The 27320-nt window shown below is 36.8% G+C and overlaps 1 protein-coding gene across 1 annotated transcript; it reads left to right on the top strand.

The window, feature by feature from the left end:
* The first annotated feature begins 8866 nt into the window (after positions 1–8866).
* On the top strand, positions 8867–26195 carry fgf10b (fibroblast growth factor 10b). Its single transcript, XM_051895607.1, has 3 exons — positions 8867–9385; positions 24018–24121; positions 25460–26195. Exons 1-3 carry the CDS (start codon positions 9085–9087, stop codon positions 25649–25651), a joined length of 597 nt encoding a protein of 198 aa, XP_051751567.1. The 5' UTR covers positions 8867–9084; the 3' UTR covers positions 25652–26195.
* Positions 26196–27320: the final 1125 nt, after the last annotated feature.

A 27320-nucleotide genomic window follows, 5' to 3' on the forward strand; every position in this document is an offset into this window, starting at 1 on the left:
GATCTTTTGTCTGTTGGTTGATGATTTGCCTAATTTCTTTCAGATCATTCTGAGACCATGTGTGAGATCCAAGCTCTGTTCCAAAACCTAGCAAGCTGTCCTTTAAGGGGTGATTATGATTTTTAACTTTAGTGTGTAATGTTGCTGTTTGAGCATAAACAACATCTGCAAAGTTACGACGCTCAAAGTTCAATGCAAAGGGAGATATTTTCTTTTACAGAAATTGCTGTTTAAAGACTACAACAAACAGCTGGTAGCGACTACAATAAGCTTCTTCCCGGGTTGGTCAAGTCACCTTTATTTATATAGCGCTTTTTACAATGTAGATTGTGTCAAAGCAGCTTTACATTGATAACTGGTATATTATTTGGCTGCACAGCAGCTCTTAAAAGAATAGTGTCAATGCAGGCAGATCAAAGCACTGTTGAATATCAAATGTCAAGTCAAATGTCAAGTGTCCCCAACTAAGCAAGCCAAAGGCGACAGCGGCAAGGAACCCAAACTGTGTCGTGGCTGTCGTGCCGATGAGGCCCTCAGAGTGGATGATCTAGTTGACTCAATCTCTGCTGATACTTCAGGGCTGCGTTGCGGTCGTGTCAAGGCGCAGGTCCTTGGTCTCACCTGGATACGGCCTGGATCCGGTTGACTACGGTGAACCTCGGGATAACCAGAAAGACTAATATTAGCGTAGATGCCATTCTTCTTCTGATGTAACGAGTACATCAGGTGTTATAGGAAGTGTTCCCGGTTCCGGCTGACCTAATTTATGCAGCCTAATAATCCTTTAACAGATTTGAAAATATAAATTGGTAATGTGTTATGTGTATGCCAGGTTAAAGAAATGCGTTTTTAGTCTAGATTTAAACTGACAGAGTGTGTCTGCTTCCCGAACAATGCTAGGAAGATTGTTCCAGAGTTTAGGTGCCAAATAGGAGAAAGATCTACCGCCTGCGGTTGATTTTGATATTCTAGGTATTATCAGCTGGCCTGAATTCTGAGATCGCAATAGACGTGAAGGACTATAATGAATTAGGAGCTCGCTCAGGTACTGGGGAGCTAAACCATTTAGTGCTTTGTAAGTAATTAGCAAGATTTTAAAATCTATACGATGTTTAACAGGAAGCCAATGCAGTGTTGACAGAACTGGGCTAATATGGTCATACTTCCTAGTTCTAGTAAGAACTCTAGCTGCTGCATTTTGTACGAGCTGTAGTTTATTTATCAGGCGAGCAGAACCACCACCATGTTGGTGACATCACACATCCCAAAATTTACATAAACCCTGCCCCCGGGAAGACGCATCAAAGGCGTTGAGGCCATGTTGGGCTGCTTTAGAGAAGAGGAAGAGTTGTTGTAGTTGAGTGTTGTTGCCATGCCGTCATTTTATGCAGGACTGCTTCACAAATGAGGGTCAATTCAACGCTGGATTTGCACAAAAGATTAACATGACGACATATGCTAGTCGATGAGTTGAATCAACTCCACAGCAACTACATAAATTTATCCACTAACCATTCAGAAACGTCCAGTTTCATTCTAAAAGTTGTAACTTCTTCCTGCGTCTCTCCATCAGTGTCGACTCCGGTTTGAACAATGTAAGGCTGAACACCGTTACTGACAATCCTCATTTTGGCTGCGTGAGATTCTCCAGCTTTGTTGTTGTTGAGCAACCGAAGCTCGAGATGTTAAAGCTCTGCCCTCTTCTGGAAAGGGGGCCGGGAGCAGCAGCTCATTTGCATTTAAAGGGACACACACAAAAATGGCATGTTTTTGCTCAAACCCAAATAGGGGCAAATTTGACAAGCTATAATAAATGATCTGTGGGGTATTTTGAGCTGAAACTTCACAGACACATTCTGGGGACACCAGAGACTTATATTACATCTTGTAAAAGGGGCATTATAGGTCCCCTTTAAAGATCTGTATAATACCGTTAGCATTTCCATTCATTTCAATGGCAGTTGCTTGACCCCTGTGGCAGTTCTGTAAATGGTACTGTAGGCAACAACATTGTGATGACTTTTAAGACCTTTTTAAAGTCTACATCCTAGGAGGTATTGTGACCAGCTCCATTAAAAAAATCATACAAGATGGCAAATGGAATAATGGATAAATGTTGATTGCAAATATATTTAACTTTTGGCCCTCTAGTGGTTAAAAAATAAAACTGCATGTATTTTGCGGAGGATCATTGTTTTGGTTGTGCTTCGGCTCTGTGTGACTGTGCGGATGAATATGGTTATCCCGAGATTTTGAAACCCAAAAAAGCGCATCCATCCATCGTAAAAGTAATCCAATATGGCTTCAGGGGGTTAATAAAGACCTTCTGAAGTGAAGCGATGCGTTTTTGTAAGAAAAATATCCATTTAAAACCTTTATAAACTATAATAACTGGCTTTCGGTAACGGCCATTCGCAAGTCGCATTCTTGCAGTTCAAACAAATAGGGCTGGGCAACAAACTTAAGCTCCTCTTCTCTTATATCAAAATCCTCCAACATTTCTTTTTAAAAGTTCTCGTATTAGATGTAAAATTTGTGACCGGTGTTTTGTTTTGCTCTATCCTCTGTGCTTCCGCGTTCGTCAATACATCATGTGTCGGGTCAGAGGTTGCTCTTCCGCTGGAACTCAACTTGCGTACGGCCGTTGCCAGAAGCCAGCTATAATAGTTAAAAAAAATTAAATATGGATATTTTTCTTACAAAAACCCATCGCTTTGCTCCAGAAGGCCTTTATTAACCCCCTGGAGTTGTATGGATTACTTTTATGATGGATGGATGCGCTTTTTGGAGCTTCAAAAACTTGGGCGCCATTCAATCCCATTACAACGTTGGGAAGAGCCAGGATATTTTTTAATATAACTCCAATTGTGTTCATATACACCAGTCATATACCCCTAACGCTGTATTCACACGGGGCGTTGGTGTTAACGCTTCTCGTTTACTTTGAATGGGTGACGTCACGCGTCACCAAACTGAATTGTGGGTTCCGTCGCGTCACTTCACTCGTGTTGCTCGCGGCAAAAGTTGAACATTTCTCAACTTTTCAAGTGCCAACGCAGGCGTCAGCCAATCAGATCGCCTTATGCAAATACCCTAGAGCAGTCGCTAGCCAATTGCGTTCATGCAACACCGGAAAGTAATGTGATTGGCTGTTGTCACTATGAATGTCGTGTCAGCACCAAGCTTCAGACACGCCCTCCATCAAGCGTTGACGCCCCGTGTGAAAGTAGCGTAACTGTGCGTTCACACCGCCAAAGTGGTGACAGGAAGTCATTCATTTTCAATGTGAGCCGGCAGCGAGTTCCGGCAAGCAGTGGCGCGTCTTTGACGGTGTGAGCGTCGAGGATAGTTGAAGTCAGGTCAACTTTATGTTAATGAGCTATGACGCGGTTCGGCGGCAACCAATCGGAATGCAGAGGCCCTTCGCTTGAGAGGATTCCGATTGGCGCACAGTAAGATGGAGAGAGGGAGAGTAAATTATGTGATAATTTTCATTTATGGCTGAACTATCCCTTTAACCAGGTTTAGTATTTTGTTTTTAGAACGTTGCTTCTCCTCGACAAGACATGATTTAAGGCGTCATCCATGTTTGTAGCATAAACAGTCAAGTTATACACAAAAGTTTAAAACTTAGATTTAGGGCTTTGTTCAAATCTCTAATATTGAGTAGATTTTAACCTGGCTCTGAAATCTCTGTCTCTGAACGCTCAGTTCATTTTCGTCCATTCTGGCCATGAGCAGTTTTGCCAGTCACTAAATGTAAATATTTTATGAGGCGAGTGTCCACTGAAGGTGTCGGGGTGTCCGTTTGCAGCAATGGTTTCTTGTTTTCCTGCTTCAAGAAATCATTGATGAGTTGACCTGAACTTACATCATCTGTAAATCAACAGATATAAAATAAACTCAACCTAACCCATGTCATAGCCTGTAAACTGTCTCATTTAACACTGAATTGAACTCGTTGACTCTACAAGGCGCTGTGTGGTCATGATATTGCAGTGCGTGTGCCTCCACTGACGTGCCACCATTCGGTCCAAGGTGTAAAGCTAGACAAGTTGTTCTAGTTAACTAATATTATGGAGTGATCTGCTTTTAGTTTAATCAGGACCGTTGAATCAGGTCTCTTACTCTGACTGGATGTCTGAATTATTTAGTGGTACACAGGAAAGGGAAGTCGCCTCGCTGCCATTCAAGAGTCGCAGTGTGTGTTCGGATCTCTTTTGCTGGAAGTGCATTACGGTAATGTGTGATTATATAACTGAGCTAAAATCAAGGCTAAGTAATGCGCTTTGTCATGAAACGCATGAAATCTAGGGCACTGACATGGTGTGACACTGCTGACAAATGTGATCGTTCTGTGACCTAGCTGACAGCGCTGCGGTGCCAAGTGGGTTTCAAGTTATAAGGGATAGAAGAACCTGCCAAATCTGGCCTAATTTAACCCGACCTCTGTAATGGAGCCTGATTCGGCACGGTTTGGATTGCAGAGTCACCTCTTCCCATTTTACGGTGACCTGAAAAAGTGTTACTAGTAAAGAACAAACAGTGGGTGAGTGGCAGACTACATTTATGGTGTAAAGTTTCTTAAAACCACAATATTTCTGCATGTCCTGTCCAAACCCCTAGATTTTAAGAGTTACCAATACTTATATTGGGGCCAAAGGTCTGAAGCAACATTGAAAATCTGGGAATTTTTATTTAGACCATTTGTTCAAAAGTAATATGATCAGATTTCGGCTATCGGATTGGATCAAATCTTGATAATGGGGCGTTCAAAATTTAATGCATCCTTGCAGAATAAAAGTATTAATTACTTACCCCAAACTTTTGAATGGTAGTCTATGACTACACACAAGAATTAGCTCAGATTATCCATTTTATTTAGGAATTAACATTTGTAGAAAATATTTTCAATACTGAATTAAAGGTACACTATGTAACTTTTTATGTTCAAAATTAACAAAATTTAAATAACGAGTCAATAAATCAACAATCCTTCCAAAACGTGTTTTTTTTCTTACCTTGAAGTGTTTATTTTTTAGACTAATCAGGATGATTATTCACTCTCATTATAAAGCTTGGAAGAGCCAGGATGTTTTTTAATATAACTCCCATTGTGTTTGGCTGAAAGAAGATATTCATATACAACTAGGATAGCTTGAGGGTGAGTAAATTATCCCATAATTTTCATTTTTTGGTGAACTATCCCTTTAAGATATTTATCTGACAAAATTATTTGGCAAAAAAAGGCAAAATACAGCTACAGGTTTTATTTTACTATACAAAAAAAATGCATAGAAAAACAAAAAGCTCACAGGAAAAAGCAGACATTGATTACAGCATAATCAGTTATTAATATTTCATTGGTTCTCTCGTTTTTGCATGTGTTCATAAATTCTTTGTATTACAGCCTGGCTAAAAATTATGTCCGCACAATGTTTCATTGCGTTATCACAAATAAAACAATTGACTCCATGTAATATGATTACAAAATCTTTAACAAATTTTTAATAATATTTAAGTAAAGGTTGAAGATGTTATTTTTCAAGGCTGGACATCACTTTTGGCCACTACTGTATATATTTTATATAAGAAATTATGTATTTTTTTTTTTAGTTTGTCAAAAAACACACATGTACTGTCATTCAATATTCTTTGTGATGCTCTTATTTGATGTAAGTCTCTCACTGGAGCTTGAGTGTTTCTAACTCTGCGCTGGATTTGAGGGGCATTACGTGAGATAGATCTGCCGAGATAAAACTAACCGTTAAAAATCAGATCACAGAGAAAGATAAAACTCTAGCTTCCGCACAAGTCCTCTAAATCTTTCTTATATTACATGTGGCCCGAAAAAGGAGATGGGAAAGGCCACATTTCAATTGCATTGACTATTGCACGTTTTTCAAATAAAATCCATGACCGTGAGATTGCATATGGAGCAGTTGTTGGCTACTGCAGCATTTGACTTTATTTGAGTTTTATCCGTGGGTTACGAAAACAAAGCCTCACAGAAAGTGAAGCATGTTGCACACTCACTGCATGTTAAAATGCAGGAATGTGTGACTAGGACTGGATAAGGTTTACAGCACTATGACTTTTTATGATTGCATATTTCAAGAAAAAATAAACACATTAGGCTATTGGTATGATCGTAAGAGGGGCAACAAGTCAACCTCATTTCCAGCAAAGGCTTTTGGGGGGGGGAGGAAGTGCAGATAAGATAGTAATGTTTGAGCAGATAAACCAAACCACACAAACCATTGGTCACTGGCAACACATTTCAGTTCATCAATACTCCATAAAAATCTGGTGGGTGAGATTTCCACTCAGCTGATTACTGTTTTGTGGCTCTTTAATGTGTCGTGACAGATTGCTGTAGCGGCTCGTGAACCGATCATCTCTTCCTACTAGTTCATTTATAGTATCAAATAAACATGAATAAACAACATAAGGAAAGTTGTTTCAATCGCGGAAAGACGTCAGTACACACCATTTTTCAACTTCAAGTACACCTACATTAATCTGCTAAGTCCCCTGACTGCTTTGTCGGACAACATTATGATTGGCGTTATGATTGGTTAGATTGCCTGTCAATCAAACTCCTGGCGAAGTGTCAATTGGATCATCAAAGGTCAGCAGCAATAAAGTGAGATTAAATACATGATTCATTTGTACTATTTAACATATTTAATTATTGCAGGTTTGCATAATATTCTGAGTTGGCATTTCACTGTTTTTATTCCTTTTGAGGAATACTGAATCTGTTTTTGTGAGATGAGTAAATGCATCTTCATATTTACAGTAGTCTAGAACTACATCATGTTCACACAGCGCACACAACACCTCTGCACTCGCTCCTGATTTCTCTCAACATGGAGACAGGAGAGCTGTCAGTCAAATAAATGGGAAAACAAAGTAACTTGCGTTACTTATTTGAAAAAGTAACTCAATATTTTGTTGTAAATTTAAAAATAATGCATTACTAGTTACTTGAAAAAAAGTAATCAGATTACTTTTTTCATTACTTGTTACTCCAACACTGCTGAAAACTATTGCCAAATGTACTTTTTGTTTTATATATTTCAGGTCTTTGAAGTCATATAATGGCTTTTGTGTATTTAACAGACCGACATTTACAGTAAATGTTTCTTTCTGCTGAAGCTCTGAAATCTCATTCTCTGTCCTTTATATTTGAACTGGCATGTTTGGTTGCAACATTTATGAGAACTAATCGTTCAGGTGTCAGTGATGATAAACCTGCCGTGATGCTTCAACTTGAATGAGATTTCAGATCTTCGAGAGCGAAGCTTAAATGTCTGTTTTTCCAATGCTATCTCATGACCAATTTGTACGTATTTTACGAGGTGGATAATTCATACGATTTGTCTAAACTCCAGTGACGGGTAGGTTTAGGGGCGGGGTTATGGGTAGGTCAGTCGTATATGAATTTGGCAACTCGTAAAATATGTATGAATTGCCAGGACATTGGGTTGGTTCCTCACACAAATCTATATCGTATGGCTTCAGAGAAAGTGCTTAAGTCATACTTATATGATTTTTTCATGGTGTTTTTGTCATTTTTAGAGCTTGACATCTCCAGTAACCATTTAGTTTACTTGAAAAGAGAAAAAACTCTGGATATTCTCCAGTCTGTATTCTTTTATGTGAGTTTGTGTGAGCACTATGAGTGTTATTACTAGGTACTATGGGACTACTTTTATGCTGTTTTTATGTCTTTTTTAAAGCACGCTCACTATGAACTGTCACTCTATGGACAAGAGCTGCATAATTATTCTTCAAAACATCTTGTTTTGCATTCAACTGAAGAACGAAAGTGGTTTGGAGCAACAAGAGGTTGAGTAAATGATGACAAGTTTTTCTTTTTGGGTGAACTGTCCCTTGAAATGTATGTTTTTATAACTGTAAAATCATATGAAAACAGTATGGTGAACATGATTTTACCAAGTACAACATGTTCCTGGATCAACATCTGCAACAACATTCCAATCAACCAATCAGATTTGAGGGACAAATTTACAGTTTATGTCAAGTTTAGGTGTACAACCAGTGTTAGGTGCTTCTATGTCAGTGTTAATCACCTATCATTTCCCTATGATTTTAGGGGTAAGTTATGGGTAGGGTTAGGTTTAGAGGTAAAATACAACACCTGTGAAAAATCAACACAGAAAATTCCTTCATATTAACACAGTACATTGAGCCTTATTTTTACGGAATCTTCTTAGAGTGAATCTTCTTAAGAAGCTTTTAGAATCTTTCTGTAATTTAAATTTCTTGATTAGACGACAATTTAGAAGTTTTGTGACTTTTTGAAATAGATTGCTTGCTTTTGATTCCTAGTTAAATGCCTGTGGCTCTGATAAAGTAATAAATTCATAAACCCATTCCACAGAATAATAATGACATGTAATGTGTAACAGACAAAACCAATGTCTTTAGACCTCAGGATATTATACAAGGTGAAAGAGACATGATCCACGACGAAAAGAAAAGACAAAACATGATGATTCCGAAACATTATCAAACCAAAAGCTTCTTATCATCAGATGGGACCAATCTAGAGTGGCCTCTGGTTAGGTTTGTTCATCTTTTCAAGCGTCTGTGCTCTTTTCCTAGTCCACTATCAAAGAGCTCCAGATAACAGCCATTCACAAAAGCCCTATCAGACAAACCCTGCACCTAGGGAATTCACAGCGAGGAGGGGCAAACGCTGCCCCTCACGAATGTGAGAATGGAGGCAGGGACGTAGAATGACAGACAGGAGTAGGGAGGGGTGAGGAACTGAGAGAGAGACAGCAGCATTTCTGTGACCATCCTGGAGGTTGGAGATCACATCAGGAGACAGGATGCCAGGAACAGGGTCGTTTTGACATGCATTCCCTGGAAACGTTGTTGTTATGATAATGGTTCCCAAATGGGATTAATAAAGCGCTCTATCTCACCATCTGAAGCTTCACAGACTTGCTCCTCAGCCTAATTGCACAACTTCATGGTTTCTTCACTGGTCTTATGTGGAGTTCTCTGGAGCGAGAGGCATCCATGCACATTCACTGAGCAGCATGTTCCATGAGGAGTACCATGAGGAGATGGACAGTGAGTAACAGTGTGTCTGTATGTTGGTCGGTGTGTGTCGTCTATCTTCTCGTCGTCTCCGTCACCTGTGGCAGCGCATGTCCCGTGCAGCGGGCGCTCAGGGTCGACAACTCCTCATCCGCCTCGACCTCCACCTCCGGCCGGCATGTGCGCAGCTACGTGCACCTCCAGGGAGACGTGCGCCAGCGGAAACTCTTCTCCTTCCAGAAGTTCTTCCTTAGGATCGGGAAAGACGGGAGAGTCAACGGCACCAAGAGAAAAGACGATCCCTACAGTGAGTTACCTCATAAAACGTTCAGTTTATTCAGAATCACGTCGGTTAATAATGGCCAAACAAAAACATCGTGTTGTGAAGTTTAATTTCGCGCGTCTCCGTGAACATTATCACGTGTAAATCAACTAATCTGTCTGAAAATTTTGCTATTAATTATGTTTAAAAGCATAGTTTATAGTTTTATTAACTCTGATTAAAATGTACACTTAAAATGTTCGAATGTAGGCTACACTTACCGGTACTAATCATCTATACAATCATATTATGGAAGTTACATGTTTAAAAGCAATTCTGTTGTGAATAATAATAATAATGAGAATTATATTCATTTGATATAATTAAATTTAAACCCATTTAGAATAACTCAATTAATTGCCTAACATAGGCTACATGTAGCCTTTAGATCAGTAGTGGATGTACTTAAAAAAAACAACAAAGAATATATATGAAAATATCTAAAGTTTAACGAGGTTTCTAATGGTTTGAAAGTAGCCTACTTTAGTGCTCTTTTAATTGTGTGTGTGTTTGTGTGTGTATATATATATATATATATATATATAATATATAGATATGAGTGGGACACTTTTTACTATTGAAATGACTTGGAAATGACTCCCAATCACCCTGAATTCACCCTATATAGCCTATATATATATATATATATATATATATAGGTATAGGTAGTGCTGTGAAATCGATTAATCATGATTAATGCATCTAACATAAAAGTTTGTAAATATATGTGTGTTTATATATATATATATACACACACACAAACACGATTAATCGATTTGACAGCACTAATATATCTGCACATGAGATAAAAATGACCTAATTTAATGATAAAAGTATTTATAATGTGTAATTATGTTCCTAAATTGATTGAGTCATTGGGTAAAAATATTGAATAATGTTTATATAATCAACATTGAATAATTGTTTTATAATCAATTTAGGAATATTATAACACATTATAAATACGTTTATCATTAAATTAGATCAATTTTAGATTGCCTCATGTGCATTCACATATGAATTAAAAGTTATGACATTTCTATTTGAATGCTGAATCATTATAGGATGCAGTATTTGTTAATGCCTCATTGAAATTGTTAGCAAATTATGTCAGTAGACTTTAAATGATTTCTAAGCAAAACACCTGATGTGAATTCAGGGTGCAGGCTGTTCTGTCTTAATGAACCACGCAAGAATAATAATACTAATATTTAAACCCCATAAATGAAATTAGCTGTTCTAAAAAAAAAAAAAAAATTAATGGGCCGTTAAGGAATGGTGCTATTGGCTGTAATATCCTTTTAAATGCATAATTGTGTCCTGCTGACACCCAGAAATCTGAGAGCAATTAACCCACATATTGCTGTAAATGTTTCCCCTGACGCAGCAAAGGAAACACATCCTTTATAACATGATCAAGGGTTACGCTTGTGCTTTCAATGGCTATATATCCCTAACGGAGTCAAGTATCTGTTATTAGATAGTGTTTGGTTTGTTTTCATGTATTATGAGCCCATCAGTGAAATGCACAATGTGTTTTCGGTGTTTTACACAGAACAAGTTAATTAGCCATTGCTCATATGGAGCCCATGTGCAGATAAGGGTCTTCCTGTTTCCTCTGCTTGTGTGTGTTTGTGTTTGTCTGGTGTCTCACACTGACATCCCTTCCTTTTCAAGGCCATGGGGCATCTTGATTCAAAAAGCTTTTTTTTTGTTTGTTTGTTTGTGTCGGGTGCTTTTATAATCAAACTTTCTTTTTAATGTCTCAGTTGTTTCTCATATATAAAGCAGTGAGATGTCTGCTGCTTCTTAAATTGTTCTCCTGACAGTAATCTCACACGTGTCTCCTCTTGAGTTTCAGAAGAGATATCAACAATGTCTCAAAGTGTCCGAAATACCAAAGACTGCAATCAAAAGTCAGAGATTTCTCATCAAATTCCTTCATGAGCTGCTCCACATTCATTTTACAGCTCTATACTTTTTACTTTTACTATTCTTCTTTTAGGAGAAAAATCTGAGTCTTAAAGGAGACCTATTATGCCCCTTTTTATAAGATGTAATATAAGTGTCTGGCATCCCCAAAATGTGTCTGTGAAGTTTCAGCTCAAAATACCCCACAGATCATTTATTATAGCTTGTCAAATTTGCCCCTAGTTGGGTGTGAACAAAAACATGCCATTTTTGTGTGTGTCCCTTTAAATGCAAATGAGCTGCTGCTCCCGACCCCCTTTCCAGAAGGGGGTGGAGCTTTAACAGCTCGTGCTTCAGTTGCTCAACAACAACAAAGCTGGAGAATCTCACATAGCCAAAATGAGGATTGTCAGTAACGGTGTTCAGCCTTACATTGTTCAAACCGGAGTCGGACACTGATAAAGAGACTCATGAAGAAGTTACATTTTTTTTTAGAAATGCAACTGGACGTTTCTGAATGGTTAGTGGATAAATTTATGTAGTTGCTGTGGAGTTGATTCAACTCATCAGATGTTGAATCAACCCTCGTTTGTGAAGCAGTCTGGCGTAAAATGACGGCATGGCAACAACACTCTACTACAACAACTCTTCCTCTTCTCTAAAGCAGCCCAACATGGCCTCACCCCTCTGTTGCATGTTATTGGGGGCGGGGTTTATGTAAATTTTGGGGTTTGTAATGTCACCAACCCGGGAAGAAGCTTGTTGTAGTCCCTACCAGCCGTTTGTTGTAGTCCTTAAAAAGCGATTTCTGTAAAAGAAAATATCTCCCTTTACATTGAACTTTGAGCGTCGTAACTTTGCAGATGTTGTTTATGCTCAAACAGCAACATTACACACTAACTGAAGTTTAAAAAGTGAAATCATAATCAACCACCCCTTTAAATGAAACATATTGGAAAGTCTCTTGAGCTATAAAGGAGCAACCTCTGAGAAATAAAAGTTTGATCTGAACCTCCTTAGCTTCTTCAGTAAAAAAATACTTTGAAAACATTTTTAAACATTTAAGAAGGTGCACACTTTGATTGTCATGTAATGTTAGGTCATTGGAGATCAGCATGGAAATGTACCGAGTGCTCGAGTTGTCTCTGTTAGGGGGCAATGTGTGTTTGTGTAGCGTCAGACATCACTGTGACATCTGACTGTGTAAACATGTAATCAAGCCCTCAGAGGTGATCAGGCGTTGAGAGGAAATGTCTGTCAGATCTCTGTGTGTGTGTGTGTGTGTGTGTGTGTGTGCACGTGTCAGTTTCCTTCTGATAGCCTCATCTGTGATAAAACAACAGACACAAAACACCCTAGCAACCACTCAGAACAAAATTGCAACCACCTACCACTCATAACATCCCAGCAATCACAAATGCACTGTCAAGTGTGTTTTGCCTGAGTAAGCTCTAGTTTTATGTGTTTTTATCAGCAAATATGCCTTAGAAAAAGCATTTTAGTGTTAAACTAAAAGTATACATAACCTCTCCAAAGCCGTGTGCCATTTTAACTTTGTCTTTTTAAATGATTCACATTTATTCACAAGCGAGTAGCTAACTTAAGCAGTGTACAACAGTTTGAGTTTTAGACCATCAGAGCGAGGACAAAGAGGGTAAAGTGAGGACATTTTGGCCGGTCCTCACTTTCTGAGAGCCCTTTGAAGGCCTGTTTGAGAGTCAAGACTTAGTTTTAAGGTTATAATTTAGGGATGCACCGATATTAACATTTTGGCCAATACCAACAACCGATAATTCTGTATATTTGAAAGCCGATATATTGGACGATAAATCTAAATCCAAATTTTTATAATTTTTGAGCACCTGATTACAAAGACAAAAGTTTCACCATTAAAAGCCATGTCCCAAGCACACAATTATAATGTTCGCATTATAATTTTATGTAGCTTATATGCGCTGTACATGTTGCACTTAACTGTATTTTCCTCATTGAAGTGATTTCAATCGTATTTCAAGCAATTCAAAACCATCATGGCGAACAGTGCGCATCTGAAAGATATAATCCATTATTTATCAGCTTTAATATATTGGCCAAATTTTCTTATCAGGCCGATAACAATAACATTAAAAATTAACATATATCAGCCGATACCGATATTGTGGCCGATATATCGTGCATACCTATTATAATTAGGTATAAGGTAGGTTTAGGGTAAGGGTTTGGGTTTGGCACTTAGTTGTGGGTGAATGTGATTTTACCAAGTACAACATGTTCCTGGATCTACCAATCAGATTTGAGGGACAAGTTTACAGTTTATGTCACATATAGGCTTACAACCAGGGTTAGGTGCTTCTACATCAGTGTTATTCACCTATCATTTCCCTCTGTTTTTAATTATAAGTTATGGGTAGTGTTAGGGTAAGGGCTTGCATTGTGACAATGAATGTCCTCACAAAGATAGATGTACAAGAATATGTGTGCGTCTCTCTCTCTCTCTCTCTCTCTCTCTCTGTGTGTATACATGTATTGGGAACAGCAGCAGTAATACACATGTTCTCACTTAACTGCTCTCAACTTTAACTAGCCCTAAAGAGCCTCATGAGAGGCTGAAACGTCACATTTGGTTAAAATTTCTTGATGGTGAGAACGAGCAAAACAAATGTGACAGTGATCAACATGTAATCCCAGAGGAAAGTGTTACTGCTCGGAGATATCGACTTCATCTCAGATGTTTATCCTAGAAGTAAAAATAGACACAAATGAAACAATTGTTGACACAGAGTAAGAGCACAGAGTTGTACAATGAATGTGGAGCAGTTCAGATCATTTGCTCTCGGCTGAATTTGAATTCATATTGAGATCTCTGACTTTTCATTTCAGGTTCAGTATCTTGAGCAAATCTGATCAGAAAAACAGTTTGAGTCACTGTTGAAACACAAGGGTGAACTGTTTGAGAAGCAGGAAACTTCATTGTACACTATAAATGTTTGGGTTCGGTAATATTTTTAATGTTTTCAAAGAAGACTCATGCTCAAGGCTGCATTTATTTGATCAAAAATACAGTAAAAACAGTAATATTGTGAAATATTTAGCGCTGTCAAATCAATTAATCGCAATATATATATATATATATATATATACACTCACAAACTTTTATGTTAGATGCGATTAATCGCGATTAATTGATTTGACAGCACTAGAAATATTATTACAATTTAAAACAAGTTTTCTATTTTAATATATTTTAAAATGTAATTTATTCCTGTGATGCAAAGCTACATTTTCAGCATCATTACTCCAGTCTTCAGTGTCACATGATCCTTCAGAAATTATTCATTTAATTTCAAAACATTTCTTATTGCTATCAATGTTGAAAACAGTTGTGCTGCTTAATATTTCTGCAGAAACCATAATGAATAGAAAGTTCTTTGATGAATAGAAAGTTCAAAGTAACAGCATTTAATTGAAATATAAATCTTTTGTACCATTATGTTCACTTTTGATCAATTTAATGCGTCTTTGGTAAATGAAACTATTCATTTCTTTCAAAACAAAAAATCTTATTGATGCCAACCTCAATTTAACCTCTAAATTCTGTCTATATGAAAAACAATTGAGATACTGAAGAGATTTCATTGGTGATTTTCTTGCCTATGGAATGTCTCTATAAAGTGCAACAATTTTGACCAAAGCATTTTCAATCAATATAGCTACTTGAACGGACAAAAACACACAAAATGATTTCAAAATGCCCCTTTGCTCATAAGTACAGTCTTAAATGGGTTAAAAAGTGTTAAATGAAAGAAAAGAGTTGTGAGAAAATAGTTGTCAGATCCGCGTCATGTGCGGCAGGTCTTAAAGTGACAGCAGCCTAATAAACCTGACGTCTGTCATTAATGTTAATCAAAGAACAAGCAGAAAATCACTCACTGCTCTTGACTGAATGACTTTTGTCGCTTTAATAAGGATTCATCTATATTAAAGCCTATTAAATGTTAAAATTGATAGCTTTCAATTATACTGTAAAGTTGAATGACTAAAGTCTAATTAATGGCTAAAATTGAGAAAAAATTTTTTTTAATAGAAACATCAATATACGACGATTAATATAAAATAGCGACTTATATATTAACTTGGAGATCCAATGTGAAAGTATTACAATATAAAAATATATTAAAAACTTTAATGTTATATGCGATTAATCGTGATTAATTACAGAAAAATGTGCGATTAATTAGTTAATTTTTTAAAATCGAATGACAGCATTTTACATTGTGACATATTTTGAACACACATGTAGTGCATCACATCCTGAGCGTGATTTGCAACATTACGGATACATCCGATTGAGAAACAGAGTGGCTACTGATAGTCTGCAGGCAGAGTTTCATGAATGGCGTGATGTGAATATCACCAGCGACACATCAAAGGTGAGCGTCTTTCACATTCAGCAATGGGCTCTGACAAAAGAATAATCCTCAGCGGGTGAAATTACACTAGTCTTTATAGCACAGATCCAGTGTTCGTGGAAATGGATACTGCAGTAGTGATGCTGTCCTTAGGCAAGACATGATTTGGGAAACTTTGAGGTGCTCCTGAATGATGTCACGCGTTTGAAAAGACATCCGTTAGATGGGAAAAACAGAAACAATGGGTCTGTGAGGGGTGTGACATCATTCTGATGACTATGATGCTGAACTTCAACAGCTCATGTCAAAAAATGTACAATTTGGATAATGTTAGTTGCAGATCATTAGTTTAATGTAATTCTAAAAGAAATATCACTACAAAAGTGTATTATCTTTACAGTAGTGAAAAAAAAAACATGCTTTATGTATACCGCCGTTCAAATGTTTGGGGTCAGTATGATTTTTCAAAAGAAATGAATACTTTTATTCAGCAAGGACTCGTTAAATTGTTCAAAAGTGACAGTAAAGACATTTGTTACAAAATATTTCTATTTCAAATAGATGCTGTTCTTTTAAGCTTTCCATTCATCAAAGAATCCTGAAAAAAAGTGTCACAGTTTCCACAAAATATTAAAGGGTTAGTTCACCCAAAAATGAAAATAATGTCATTAATTACTCACCCTCATGCCGTTCCACACCCGTAAGACCTTCGTTCATCTTCGGAACACAAATTAAGATATTTTTGTTGAAATCCGACGGCTCAGTGAGGCCTCCATAGCCAGCAATGACATTTCCTCTCTCAAGATCCATTAATGTACTAAAAACATTTTTAAATCAGTTCATGTGAGTACAGTGGTTCAATATTAATATTATAAAGCGACAAGAAAATATTTGGTGTGCCAAAAAAACAAAATAACGACTTATATAGTGATGGCCGATTTCAAAACACTGCTTCATGAAGCTTCGGAGCGTTATGAATCAGCGTGTCGAATCATGATTCGGATCGCGTGTCAAACCGCCAAACTGCTGAAATCACGTGACTTTGGCGCTCCGAACCGCTGAATCGACACGCTGATTCATAACGTTGAAAGTGTTTTGAAATCGGCCATCACTATATAATTCGTTACTTCGTTTTTTTGGTGCACCAAAAATATTCTCGTCGCTTTATAATATTAATATTGAACCACTGTACTCACATGAACTGATTTAAATATGTTTTTAGTACATTAATGGATCTTGAGAGAGGAAATGTCATTGCTGGCTATGGAGGCCTCACTGAGCCATCGGATTTCATCAAAAATATCTTAATTTGTGTTTCGAAGATGAACGAAGGTCTTACGGGTGTGGAACGGCATGAGGGTGAGTAATAAATGACATTATTTTCATTTTTGGGTGAACTAACCCTTTAAGCAGTTTTCAACATTGATAACAATAAGAAATGTTTCTATGAGCACTGAAGACTGAAAATTCAGCTTTGCATCACATGAATAAATTATTTATTAATATATTTGAAAATATATTCAAATAGAAAACAGTTCTTTTGAATTGTAATTGAATTGTAACTTCTTTCATTAAAATAACATTAACAACCAACCCCAAAATATTCAGCAGTATGTGTACATTGAAATGAAAAGTTTAATATGAAAACTACAACTTTGCTGGTGTCCTACACTGAGTATGGCAAATTGAATTGTATGTAAAAGTCTTGGGGAATTGAATCCGACTAATGATTATAGCGCAGTGGGGGTGTTTAACTCAGCGTCTGGTCTGTCCTTGTGAGAGACTCCAACAGATTTATGAGCTTTTATGGGGATTCCAGTGTAAAGCTGTCCCACGTGTATCCTGATCCTGTTTGATAAAGCAGAAGTCTGCTCTCTGTCTGACTGGAACAGTGTTTGATGCTAATAAGGGCCCATGCTAACTAAAACACTCTAAAAAGACCAATTAGCAAAACAAACAGACAGTGATGTTTACTGAATAATTGTGCATCGGATTATGTCACTTGGGTAAAAATTTAGGCTTGAACAAAAATTTGTTCCAAGAACATTTTGCTAACATTCCCATTAAGAAATTATGAAAGCACTATTTCTAAATGTTCAAAACGTACAGTTTTAAAAACATGGTTACACTTTATTTTGATGGTCCCCTTTAGACATTCTGTTGACTATATAAGTAACATTGCACCTACATGTCAACTAACTCTCATTAGAGTATTAGTTAAGTATTCGTAGACTGTATGGTTAGGTTTAGTAGAATAAGGGGTGAGGGTTAGTAGAATAAGTTGACATTTCAAGCAATAGCCGTCATTTCACCGTCTTGGTCAACTCTAGACCTGATATGGTCCGGCTATGAGTAGCCCACTTTTAGCCAAAATAACCTTGAACTTGCGAGATGTATGATATTCCATCATGTAAGCAAATTCAACAGTGATTACAAGGTGTTTGGTTTTATTTCTTTGACATGACTCTTGGGCTATGGTTAGAAACCTATTAAATTTTCACTGACAGACAAAATTTTGCCTTGTTTTAGACATAGACATCAGGGCTGTGTTTGGACAGCTATTAGACATCTTTTAAACGCAAAATTGCTTGCTGGATTATAGTCTGTTGAGAAGCATCAAAATAAAGTGTTAGCAGATATTAAGCAGACAGTCTACTAATACTCTAATGAGAGTCAGTTGGCATGCATTGGTGCTACGTTACTTACAGCCGACAGAATGTCTAAAGGGGAACAGCAATATAAAGTGACTTTTGAATGTTCTCTGAACCATCTAAAAAAGTATGTAGTGTAGTAAGTGTGAGTGTAGTAGTAATGTTATCAAAACATTAGACTAACGTCCAACTAAAATGTTTCAGAAAAACATTCCATAAATGTTGTATAAATAACATTATTGTGCTAATGTTTTGATAATATTGACTGGATAACTTTGAACAAACGTTCTATCAATGTTACTGGAAGAACATTTGAGATAACCTTTTCGTAATTAATAGAGTGGTGCAGGTATGACGATTTTCCAGTGGGGTTTTATAGAGGGGGTTTTCAGTTTATGAGTACAATAAAGACTGTGGTAAACATAACTTGACGATGCTTTGACGTTTTGCTCAACAACTGAAGCCCAAAGTATACTTCACTTTTTATGCATACGCGAGGGTCAGCTTACAGTGTGAGTGATGTGAATTTCGTCTTTAGAAGAGTATGCGTCTACTGTACAAGCACCGCCAGATTTTTGTAACCGCGTGTACTTGTACTTGGAGGTCGCACATGTGCATTTCATTTTTTTTTACAGCAATTCGTTTATCCACAAGGTGGCAACCGTGCCTTGGGGGTGCCGATTCACAAGGTAGTCAAAGAAAAAATGCATAAACAGAACAGACGAACACATTTGGACGTTTTCAAAAATGAACATAACTGCTTAAAAATCACATTTTCGCTATGGTGTGATTTAAATTGCAGAACAAAACGTCAAAGTATAGTCAATTTATGTTTACTACAGGCTTTATTTTACACATAAATCGAAAAACTATGGAAGCTTGTTTCCACCACTGAATAAAAAATAAAAAAAGGTAATTGCGACTTTTTTCTCACAATTGCATGATATAAACTCGCAATTACGGGTTACAAATTGCGAGATGTAAAGTCAGAATTGCGTGATATAAAGTCGCAACTGGGAGTTATAAAGTCAGAATTGTGAGATATAAACTCGCAATTCTGAGAAAAAAGTCACTTTTTTTTTTAATTTTAGAAAATTAAAGCTACCATTTAAAAAAACAATTATAAAACCCCATAGTAAAATCTTGAAAGGAACCAGTGGCGAATTAGTCTTCCGGGTTTTCACGTCATCCCTGCAGCACTCTATTAAGTATAAAATTGAAATAAATGAAGTAGAAAGACTGAAATAGTTTTGTCTTATAAAACAAACTCCAGTAATCTTATTCACAACTTTGAAAAATCATTTTTTACAGTGTTCTAGCATGGTATTTTTTTTTAAATGCATTGGAGAAGCATAGAAATACCCTTTTTTTTTTTTAACATATACTATGGTAAATCATATATTTTTAACATGTACATGTTTTTTTGGATACTGGCTTTCTTTGAAGTACTTATTTAGCCCATTTGTGTATTCCTTTATATGCAAGGAAAGACTAAATATCAGCGACGACAGAATGGTTTATTTGTTGCGTCTAAACCATAGTCTACTATCATGTCTTCAAACATCCTCTTTGTAGTTGTCGCAGGAAGCAGTCAGGACGCTTCAGGCATGAGCCGGACGTGCAGGAGACCACCAGTACGGTGTGAGATCGCTGCCATGTGTGCCACAGATGCTTCACAACTCCACCAACACAATAAAATCAACGCAAGCGCCTCGATATCGCTGACAAATAGGCATGATGCAATGACTGGTGCAATGCTGTTTTGTAATCTCAGAAAATACGACTGTTTATTTAGGTTTTTTTAGGCACCAGACATCATCATGCCAGCACAAAAAGCACGGCCAGTTTTGGCAGAGCGCTATGGAAAATGCACGTCTGCGCAAACAACTGCAAGCCAAAGACGCAACGTTTAGTAACGTGCAGCAGAGCATGACACGCTCGGAAAACAACAGCGCGCAAAGAAAAACCGGGCAAATAAGGCTCAGTTTAAACTTGACCTCCTGATGCGCTGCTCGACATCTGCTGAGGTTTTTCTCCGTTTCGGTCGCTCTCGCAGGTGTTTGGCTTGTATGCTTTAAATGGAGGTGGGATTACAAACACATTTACTGTAATGGCTTGGCTTGTTCACCCAGCTCTCTTTTGTGGTTAGTTAAGTGTGGCCTCACTGACATGGAACTTCAAAGTGAGGCTCTGTGTAGAAATTAGTGCTGTTTTTGTCATTTCAGTAAAACTCATCAAAACTGTGAAATAGGAAAGTCATCAAAACTGTGAAATAACACAAATGGAAGTATGGGAAATATATAGTGACCAAAACATGCAAAAACTGTTATATATGAGCTTCTTCTTTGTCTAGAGGCCAGCTCTGGACATTCATCAGACAACTTTATGAGGTGCATCTTGGGATGCTTCTTAAACATATACACTCTAGAAATGCTGGGTCAAAAACACCCCAAGTTAAAAATGGACAAACCCAGCGGTTAGGTTAAATGTTTGCCCAACCTGCTGGGTAGTTTTATTTAACTCAACTATTGATTAAAAATGACTAAATGACTGGCTTAAAATGAAATAAAACTATCCAGCAGGTTGGGCAAACAACCCATTCACTGGGTTAAAACAATCCATTCGTTGGGTTAAACAATCCATTTGCTGGGTTAAACAATTCATTCGCTGGGTTAAACAACCCAATTGCTGGGTTAAAACAACCCATTCGCTGGGTTAAAACAACCCAATTGCTGGGTTAAACAACCCATTCGCTTGGTTAAAACAACCCATTTGTTGGGTTAAACAACCCATTCGCTTGGTTAAAACAACCCATTCGCTGGGTTAAACAACCCATTCGTTGGGTTAAACAATCCATTCGCTGGGTTAAACAATCCATTCGCTGGGTTAAACAATCCATTCGCTGGGTTAAACAATCCATTCGCTGGGTTAAAACAACCCATTCGTTGGGTTAAACAATCCATTCGCTGGGTTAAACAATCCATTCGCTGGGTTAAACAACCCATTCGTTGGGTTAAACAATCCATTCGCTGGGTTAAACAACCCATTCGTTGGGTTAAACAATCCATTCGCTGGGTTAAACAATCCATTCGCTGGGTTAAACAACCCATTCGTTGGGTTAAACAATCCATTCGCTGGGTTAAAACAACCCATTCGCTGGGTTAAAACAATCCATTCGTTGGGTTAAACAATCCATTCGCTGGGTTAAAACAATCCATTCATTGGGTTAAAACAATTACCAAATGCCAAATAGCATTTTACTATTTTTGCTATTTTATTAATTGATTGATTCTGGTTTGTGTGTGTGTGTGTGTGTGTGTGTGTGTGTGTGTGGTACAAACATATGGTAGGCTGACATGCATGCTTAATTTCACATGAACTTGTTGGTAGTTTGAGTCTGAATGTGTGTGTGTGAGCGCTTCATTCAGCTTTTTGCAGTAGGCTTCAGCCTGGTGTCGCTCTCATCTTTGATCACTGATCATTGAAGCTTCTCTAATCCGTCTCACTGTCATCCTGTCTGTGTCGTTCCTTCCTTTCATGCTTTCATCCCAGCGCTGAGAGGACACAGAGCACTCAGATAGTTTTACCGTCTCACTTGATACCTGCAACCCGAGACCCCAATGGAGCCACTTCACACGCGCTCACACACACACACACACATGCACGCACACACACACACACACACGTACACAGATAGATGAGTGCACACACTGACACTACCTGCGGACACATTTGCACATGCAAAATGTTGTCTGAATTTTTTGTGTTATGACCAGAAAGCCATTTGATTGCCAATTTTAAGACAAATTGTCTTAAACACACAAAAGTTTTAGAATTTTACGTGTGAACAACAAGGGAAATACACAAGTGAAATTAGATAAGTACAGTTGAAAATGGATAACTGCTTAGTACTTAGTACTTTTGAAACTTAAAATTAAAAAAAGAGATTTGAATTGGGGGAAAATAATCACAAATGAGTTCTCTTTAATATCTTAATTGTTTCTCATAAAGATGAGAAAGGGACAACAATTTGTCCAACCAATTATCATTAAGTTATGACAATGGCATTATATTATATTATATAAAAGAAAAATTATATTATTAAAGTATATTATTTTCATTTAAACACTGTCATGCATCTATATATATGTGTGTGTGTGTGTGTGTGTGTGTGTGTGTGTGTGTGTGTGTGTGTGTGCGTGCGTGTGTGCTGTCAAATCAATTAAACAATTAAACGATTAAACATCTAACAAATGTTTTTAAATATATAATATGTGTATACACATACACACACACATATAGACATATTATATATTTACAAAATTTTGTTAGATGCAATTATCAGCTATGTATGTGTGTGTATATACATATATACACACATGTACACATTTACAAACTTTTGTTACATATATTTACAAACTTTTGTACATATATATACGTAGTGCTGTCAAATCGATTAATCGTGATTAGTCGCATCTAACATAAAAGTTTAATATATGTGTATATGCGTGTATATACTCTCTGTATATATACACATTTATAATATTCAATATTCATCTGTCATTTATATATGAAAGATAAAATAATGTATATTCAGTAATTATTTTATCTTCATAATCATTAATCATTAATTCAATATTATTTAATAATAATTATTCAATATTCATTTAATAATATAATTTTGTTAATATACTTTCATATATTTATATGTATATAAACAAACCTCTTATCAAATGTCTTTCTCATTTAAAAAATGCAGGAGAAACATTTGAGACATAGTTGATTTTCCTCTGGGCTGATGATCTGCCTCCATTATCAAACTGATACCGATAATTAATAAAAACACAAATATCGACTGATAGTGATGATGCGCTCACTGATATACAGTATCACATATAAAATAACACCAACACATATAACATAACCCAGTGCCACACAGACTATAAAGTAGCCACAGTGAACAGGAGTGTTTTAGTAATCACAGATCTGTGGGTAGTTGTACTGAGGAAGCATTTATCCTGTGCACATCCAGTCTTCCTCTTCGTTGGGGAGCAGCAGAACTGTTTTGAGCAGCAACCTTAGCTGTCATGATAGAAGCATCTTTCGACACTTTGACGCTGATCAAAGGCCAGCCGCAGCAAACCCCCCGCAACTCCAGCCCCAGGGTTCACACCCGCAGCCACTGGGGTTATCAGAGTCTGATAACCAGGCGTCACATGCTCCCATGTGAGAGAGAGAGAGAGTGTGTGTGTGTGTGTGTGTGTTGCATTGAGAACTGAATTAAAACCTGCAAGTGAGCAAAGGTCAAACAAAACTGCAATTTCACCTCTGACCTCTTCACAGAAATGCACACATTGTTTGTTTTGTTCCCCAAAAATGTTATTCCTTATTGAGGAACGGGAAAAGTGTAAATGTTTTTACAATTGCTGAAGAAAATGTGAGAAGTGTTTGCTCATGCAAAATCCACCGCCTCGATTATAGGGTGGTTTCAAGCTAACACTGAACTAAAACTGAAATTAAAAGTTAAAATTGTTCAAATTAAACCTAAATAGTAATATATAAAAGCTAATTTAAGCAGGCTTCGCTCTGTTTCAAATGAAAGCCTTTGTATTTTTCCATTAATTGTAATTGTGTTGTGTATTTCAGGTATTTTGGAGATCACATCAGTGGATGTTGGGATCGTTGCTGTCAGAGGTCTCAGCAGTAACCTTTACCTGGCTATCAGTAAGAGGGGAGAACTGTATGGAGCGGTGAGTGTCCTGCACCAAACATCCACCTACACCTGTATTTTAGTCCAGGGGTTTTTTAAAACTGGGGTTATGGGGATCTTTAGGGAGCCACAAGGGGGTGCTGTTGTAAAATAAAATAAAATATAAAATAAAATAAAATAAAATAAAATAAAATAAAACAAAACATTATTTTAATAATTAAGTTATTATAATGTATTAATCATTATTAAATTATTTTATTATATTTTCAGACCTGGTTTATTTACATAGTTGATGTTTCTGTTACTTCATAGAAATATAACATTTAGACATATTTATATTATTGTTATTTTTCACAGTATAAATATGGCTTTATACATGAAAATATATAGCTTATATTTTAGGAGTTCTACAAAGGAATCTTCATATCTGGGAGTTTGTTTTAGGCTATACTTCCTGAAAAAAGGTGATGTGTGTAATTCCTGCAGCACTGTCTGTCATTGGTCAAACAAACACGTAGCCCCGCCCCAAACTCACGCCATTGGTTGAGTCAGTGTTGCTGTGTCAGACTGGTTGCGATTCTTAGTGCACAGTCAAAAAATGTACAAATAGCTCAATTATTTTAGAATTTAATACAATTTACACATCACCTTTAAATGATTAGTTCACTTCAGAATTAAAATTTCCTGATAATTTACTCACCCCCATGTCATCCAAGATGTTTACATCTTTCTTTCTTCAGTCAAAAAGAAATTAAGGTTTTTGAGGAAAACATTCCAGGATTTTTCTCCATATAGTGGACTTCACTGGGGTTCAATGGGTTGAAGATCCAAATGTCAAGACGAGCAATTGTGGTTAAAAAGTATATCATTTTTAATTTTTTTTTATAAAATGACAGATCGTTTCGCTAGATAAGACCCTTATTCCTCGTCTGGGATTGTGTGTGGCCCTTTGAAGCTGCACTGAAACTGTAATTTGGACCTTCAACCCGCTGAACCCCAGTGAAGTCCACTATATGGAGAAAAATCCTGAAATGTTTTCCTCAAAAACCATAATTTCTTTTCAACTGAAGAAAGAAAGACATGAACTTCTTGGATGACATGAGGGTGAGTAAATTATCAGGAAATTTTAATTCTGAAGTGAAGTTAGGTAACTAATCCTTTAACATTGTGCCCTAACCAGATGTGATAAAGCGATTAGTGATTCTAGATTGTAAATCTGAGATTTAAATGGTTATTCTGGTCAAAGCGGTGTTTTAGGTCTAGTTAGAGCTGGTAGACCAGACCATGTTGGACCAACATGTTTCAAAACCAGCATGACAGGTATGACCTGGTTTTCCTGGCAGGAAATGTAATAAACTCTTTGTTTCATGCATTTCAGAGAGTCTATGGTATAAACTGCCGTCTGAAGGAGCGCATCGAGGAGAACGGGTATAACACATACGCATCCGCGGAGTGGAAGAACAAGAAACGACAGATGTTTGTAGGTCTGAGCGCTCACGGAAGGCCTCTGCGTGGGAGAAAAACCCGCAGGAAGAACACAGCTACACACTTCTTACCTATAATGGTGTGACTTTTGTTGTATAATGCTGACGGGATGGAGAGAGAGACCGAAGATAAAGATTTTGTCCACACGCAACTCTTTGTAGCGGCTGCGGTTCAGTGTTTGCTTGCTCCTTTATTGCTCTTTGGTTCAAGGCACTCATTACAACTTTATGCTCATGCCAGCTGATATTCAGTGGTAAACATTCTCAAAAGAGCAAAGTTCATGAATGAAGGCTTTCATTTCCATTGTGCATTATTCAAGTGATCTATAATTGTGGATTATGTGTGCAAGAGTTTTCTTCAAGCTCTTTTCAATATAAGAACGTCTTACATTTATTTCTAATGGACATGAACATCTTATAGGAGCGGCTCTAAGGCTGCATGCGTCGCACAGAGAAAGATATATGGGGATGTATTTGTATCTTCTAAAAACTTTTGGACTGCTTTGAAATAAATAAATTATTTATTTGTATTGTATTTAAATAAAATACTCTAAAAAACATATTAAAAGCATATAAAATGGATAACCTCTGACTCCTGTGAAATAAAATCTATTTTGTTATCCTCCTGCAGAGCAGCTTGTGTCGTGTTTCATGTTCACCAGACTGGAGGAATAAGAAGCAGAAATGTGGGTGAATCTCATAAAATGTTCAGGTCAGCCCAAAATCAAAAGAAAAAAAAAATTAGACATTTTTGCAAGAGTAAATACAGCATATTTTAAGGTCCGGCCATTTTTCAAGTTGAGGCACTAAAATGAATAGCACAAAAAAGTGGAAATATATAAAAACTAAAATTAAAAGTATTATAATTGTTAAAATTAAACCTAAAAATGACAAATAAAAATCACATGAAGTAATAAATGACATAAATTAATAGAAACCTGAAAATATAAAAATAAAAGCCAAAAAACTAAAATAGTATATAAATAATACTAAAATAACAATGCAATCGATAAATATTTTACATTTAAATCATATACAGCAATCAATCAATCATTTATAAAGCACTTTAAAAAAAAACATAAAAGCATACCAAAGTGCTGTACAAGAAAATCATTTCAAACACAAAAAATGAAAATTAACTTGTTAAAAAAATAGCAATTAATTAAAATACATAAATGAATACCTATAGAACTACACATCAAACGCCTGTAAGTACAAATAGGTCTTAAGATGTGATTTGAACATCTGCAGAGAGGTCGAAGAACACACAGAAAAAGGAAGATCAGGGGCCACAACTGAAAATGCTCGATCACCTCTACACTTAAGACGTGTACGTGGAACCTTAAAGGATTAGTTTACTTTCAAATGAAAATTACCCCAAACTTTACTCACCCTCAAGCCATTCTAGGTGTATATGACTTTTTTCTTTCTGATGAACACAATCTGAGATATATTAATAAATATCCTGACGCATCCGAGCTTTATAATGACAGTGAGCGGGATCAACGAAAATGAGCTGAAGAAAGTGTCTCCATCCACATCCATCCATTATACACATATTCCATGCAGCTCTGAGGGGTTAATAAAGGCTTCCGCCAGACCGACTTCTTCTCAAAACAAGCCGCATACACCATTTGTCACCATGATGGTAACTCGCCAAAAACCAACATTAACATAAACTCTTCTAAATTAGCATAATGAAACATTAATCACTACTAAATCTCCCACTTGACCTTAATCTTGTATATATCTTGT

The sequence above is a fragment of the Ctenopharyngodon idella genome, chromosome 5 (assembly GCF_019924925.1).
Source record: "Ctenopharyngodon idella isolate HZGC_01 chromosome 5, HZGC01, whole genome shotgun sequence".
Lineage (NCBI taxonomy): Eukaryota > Metazoa > Chordata > Actinopteri > Cypriniformes > Xenocyprididae > Ctenopharyngodon > Ctenopharyngodon idella.

Bases quoted from the DNA above. Each gene is read 5' to 3' on its own strand.
- fgf10b (XM_051895607.1), top strand. From the start codon at position 9,085: ATGAGGAGTACCATGAGGAGATGGACAGTGAGTAACAGTGTGTCTGTA. The intron at 9,386-24,017 runs GTGAGTTACCTC...TGTGTATTTCAG, and splicing joins GAGAAAAGACGATCCCTACA to GTATTTTGGAGATCACATCA. The intron at 24,122-25,459 runs GTGAGTGTCCTG...CATGCATTTCAG, and splicing joins GGGGAGAACTGTATGGAGCG to AGAGTCTATGGTATAAACTG.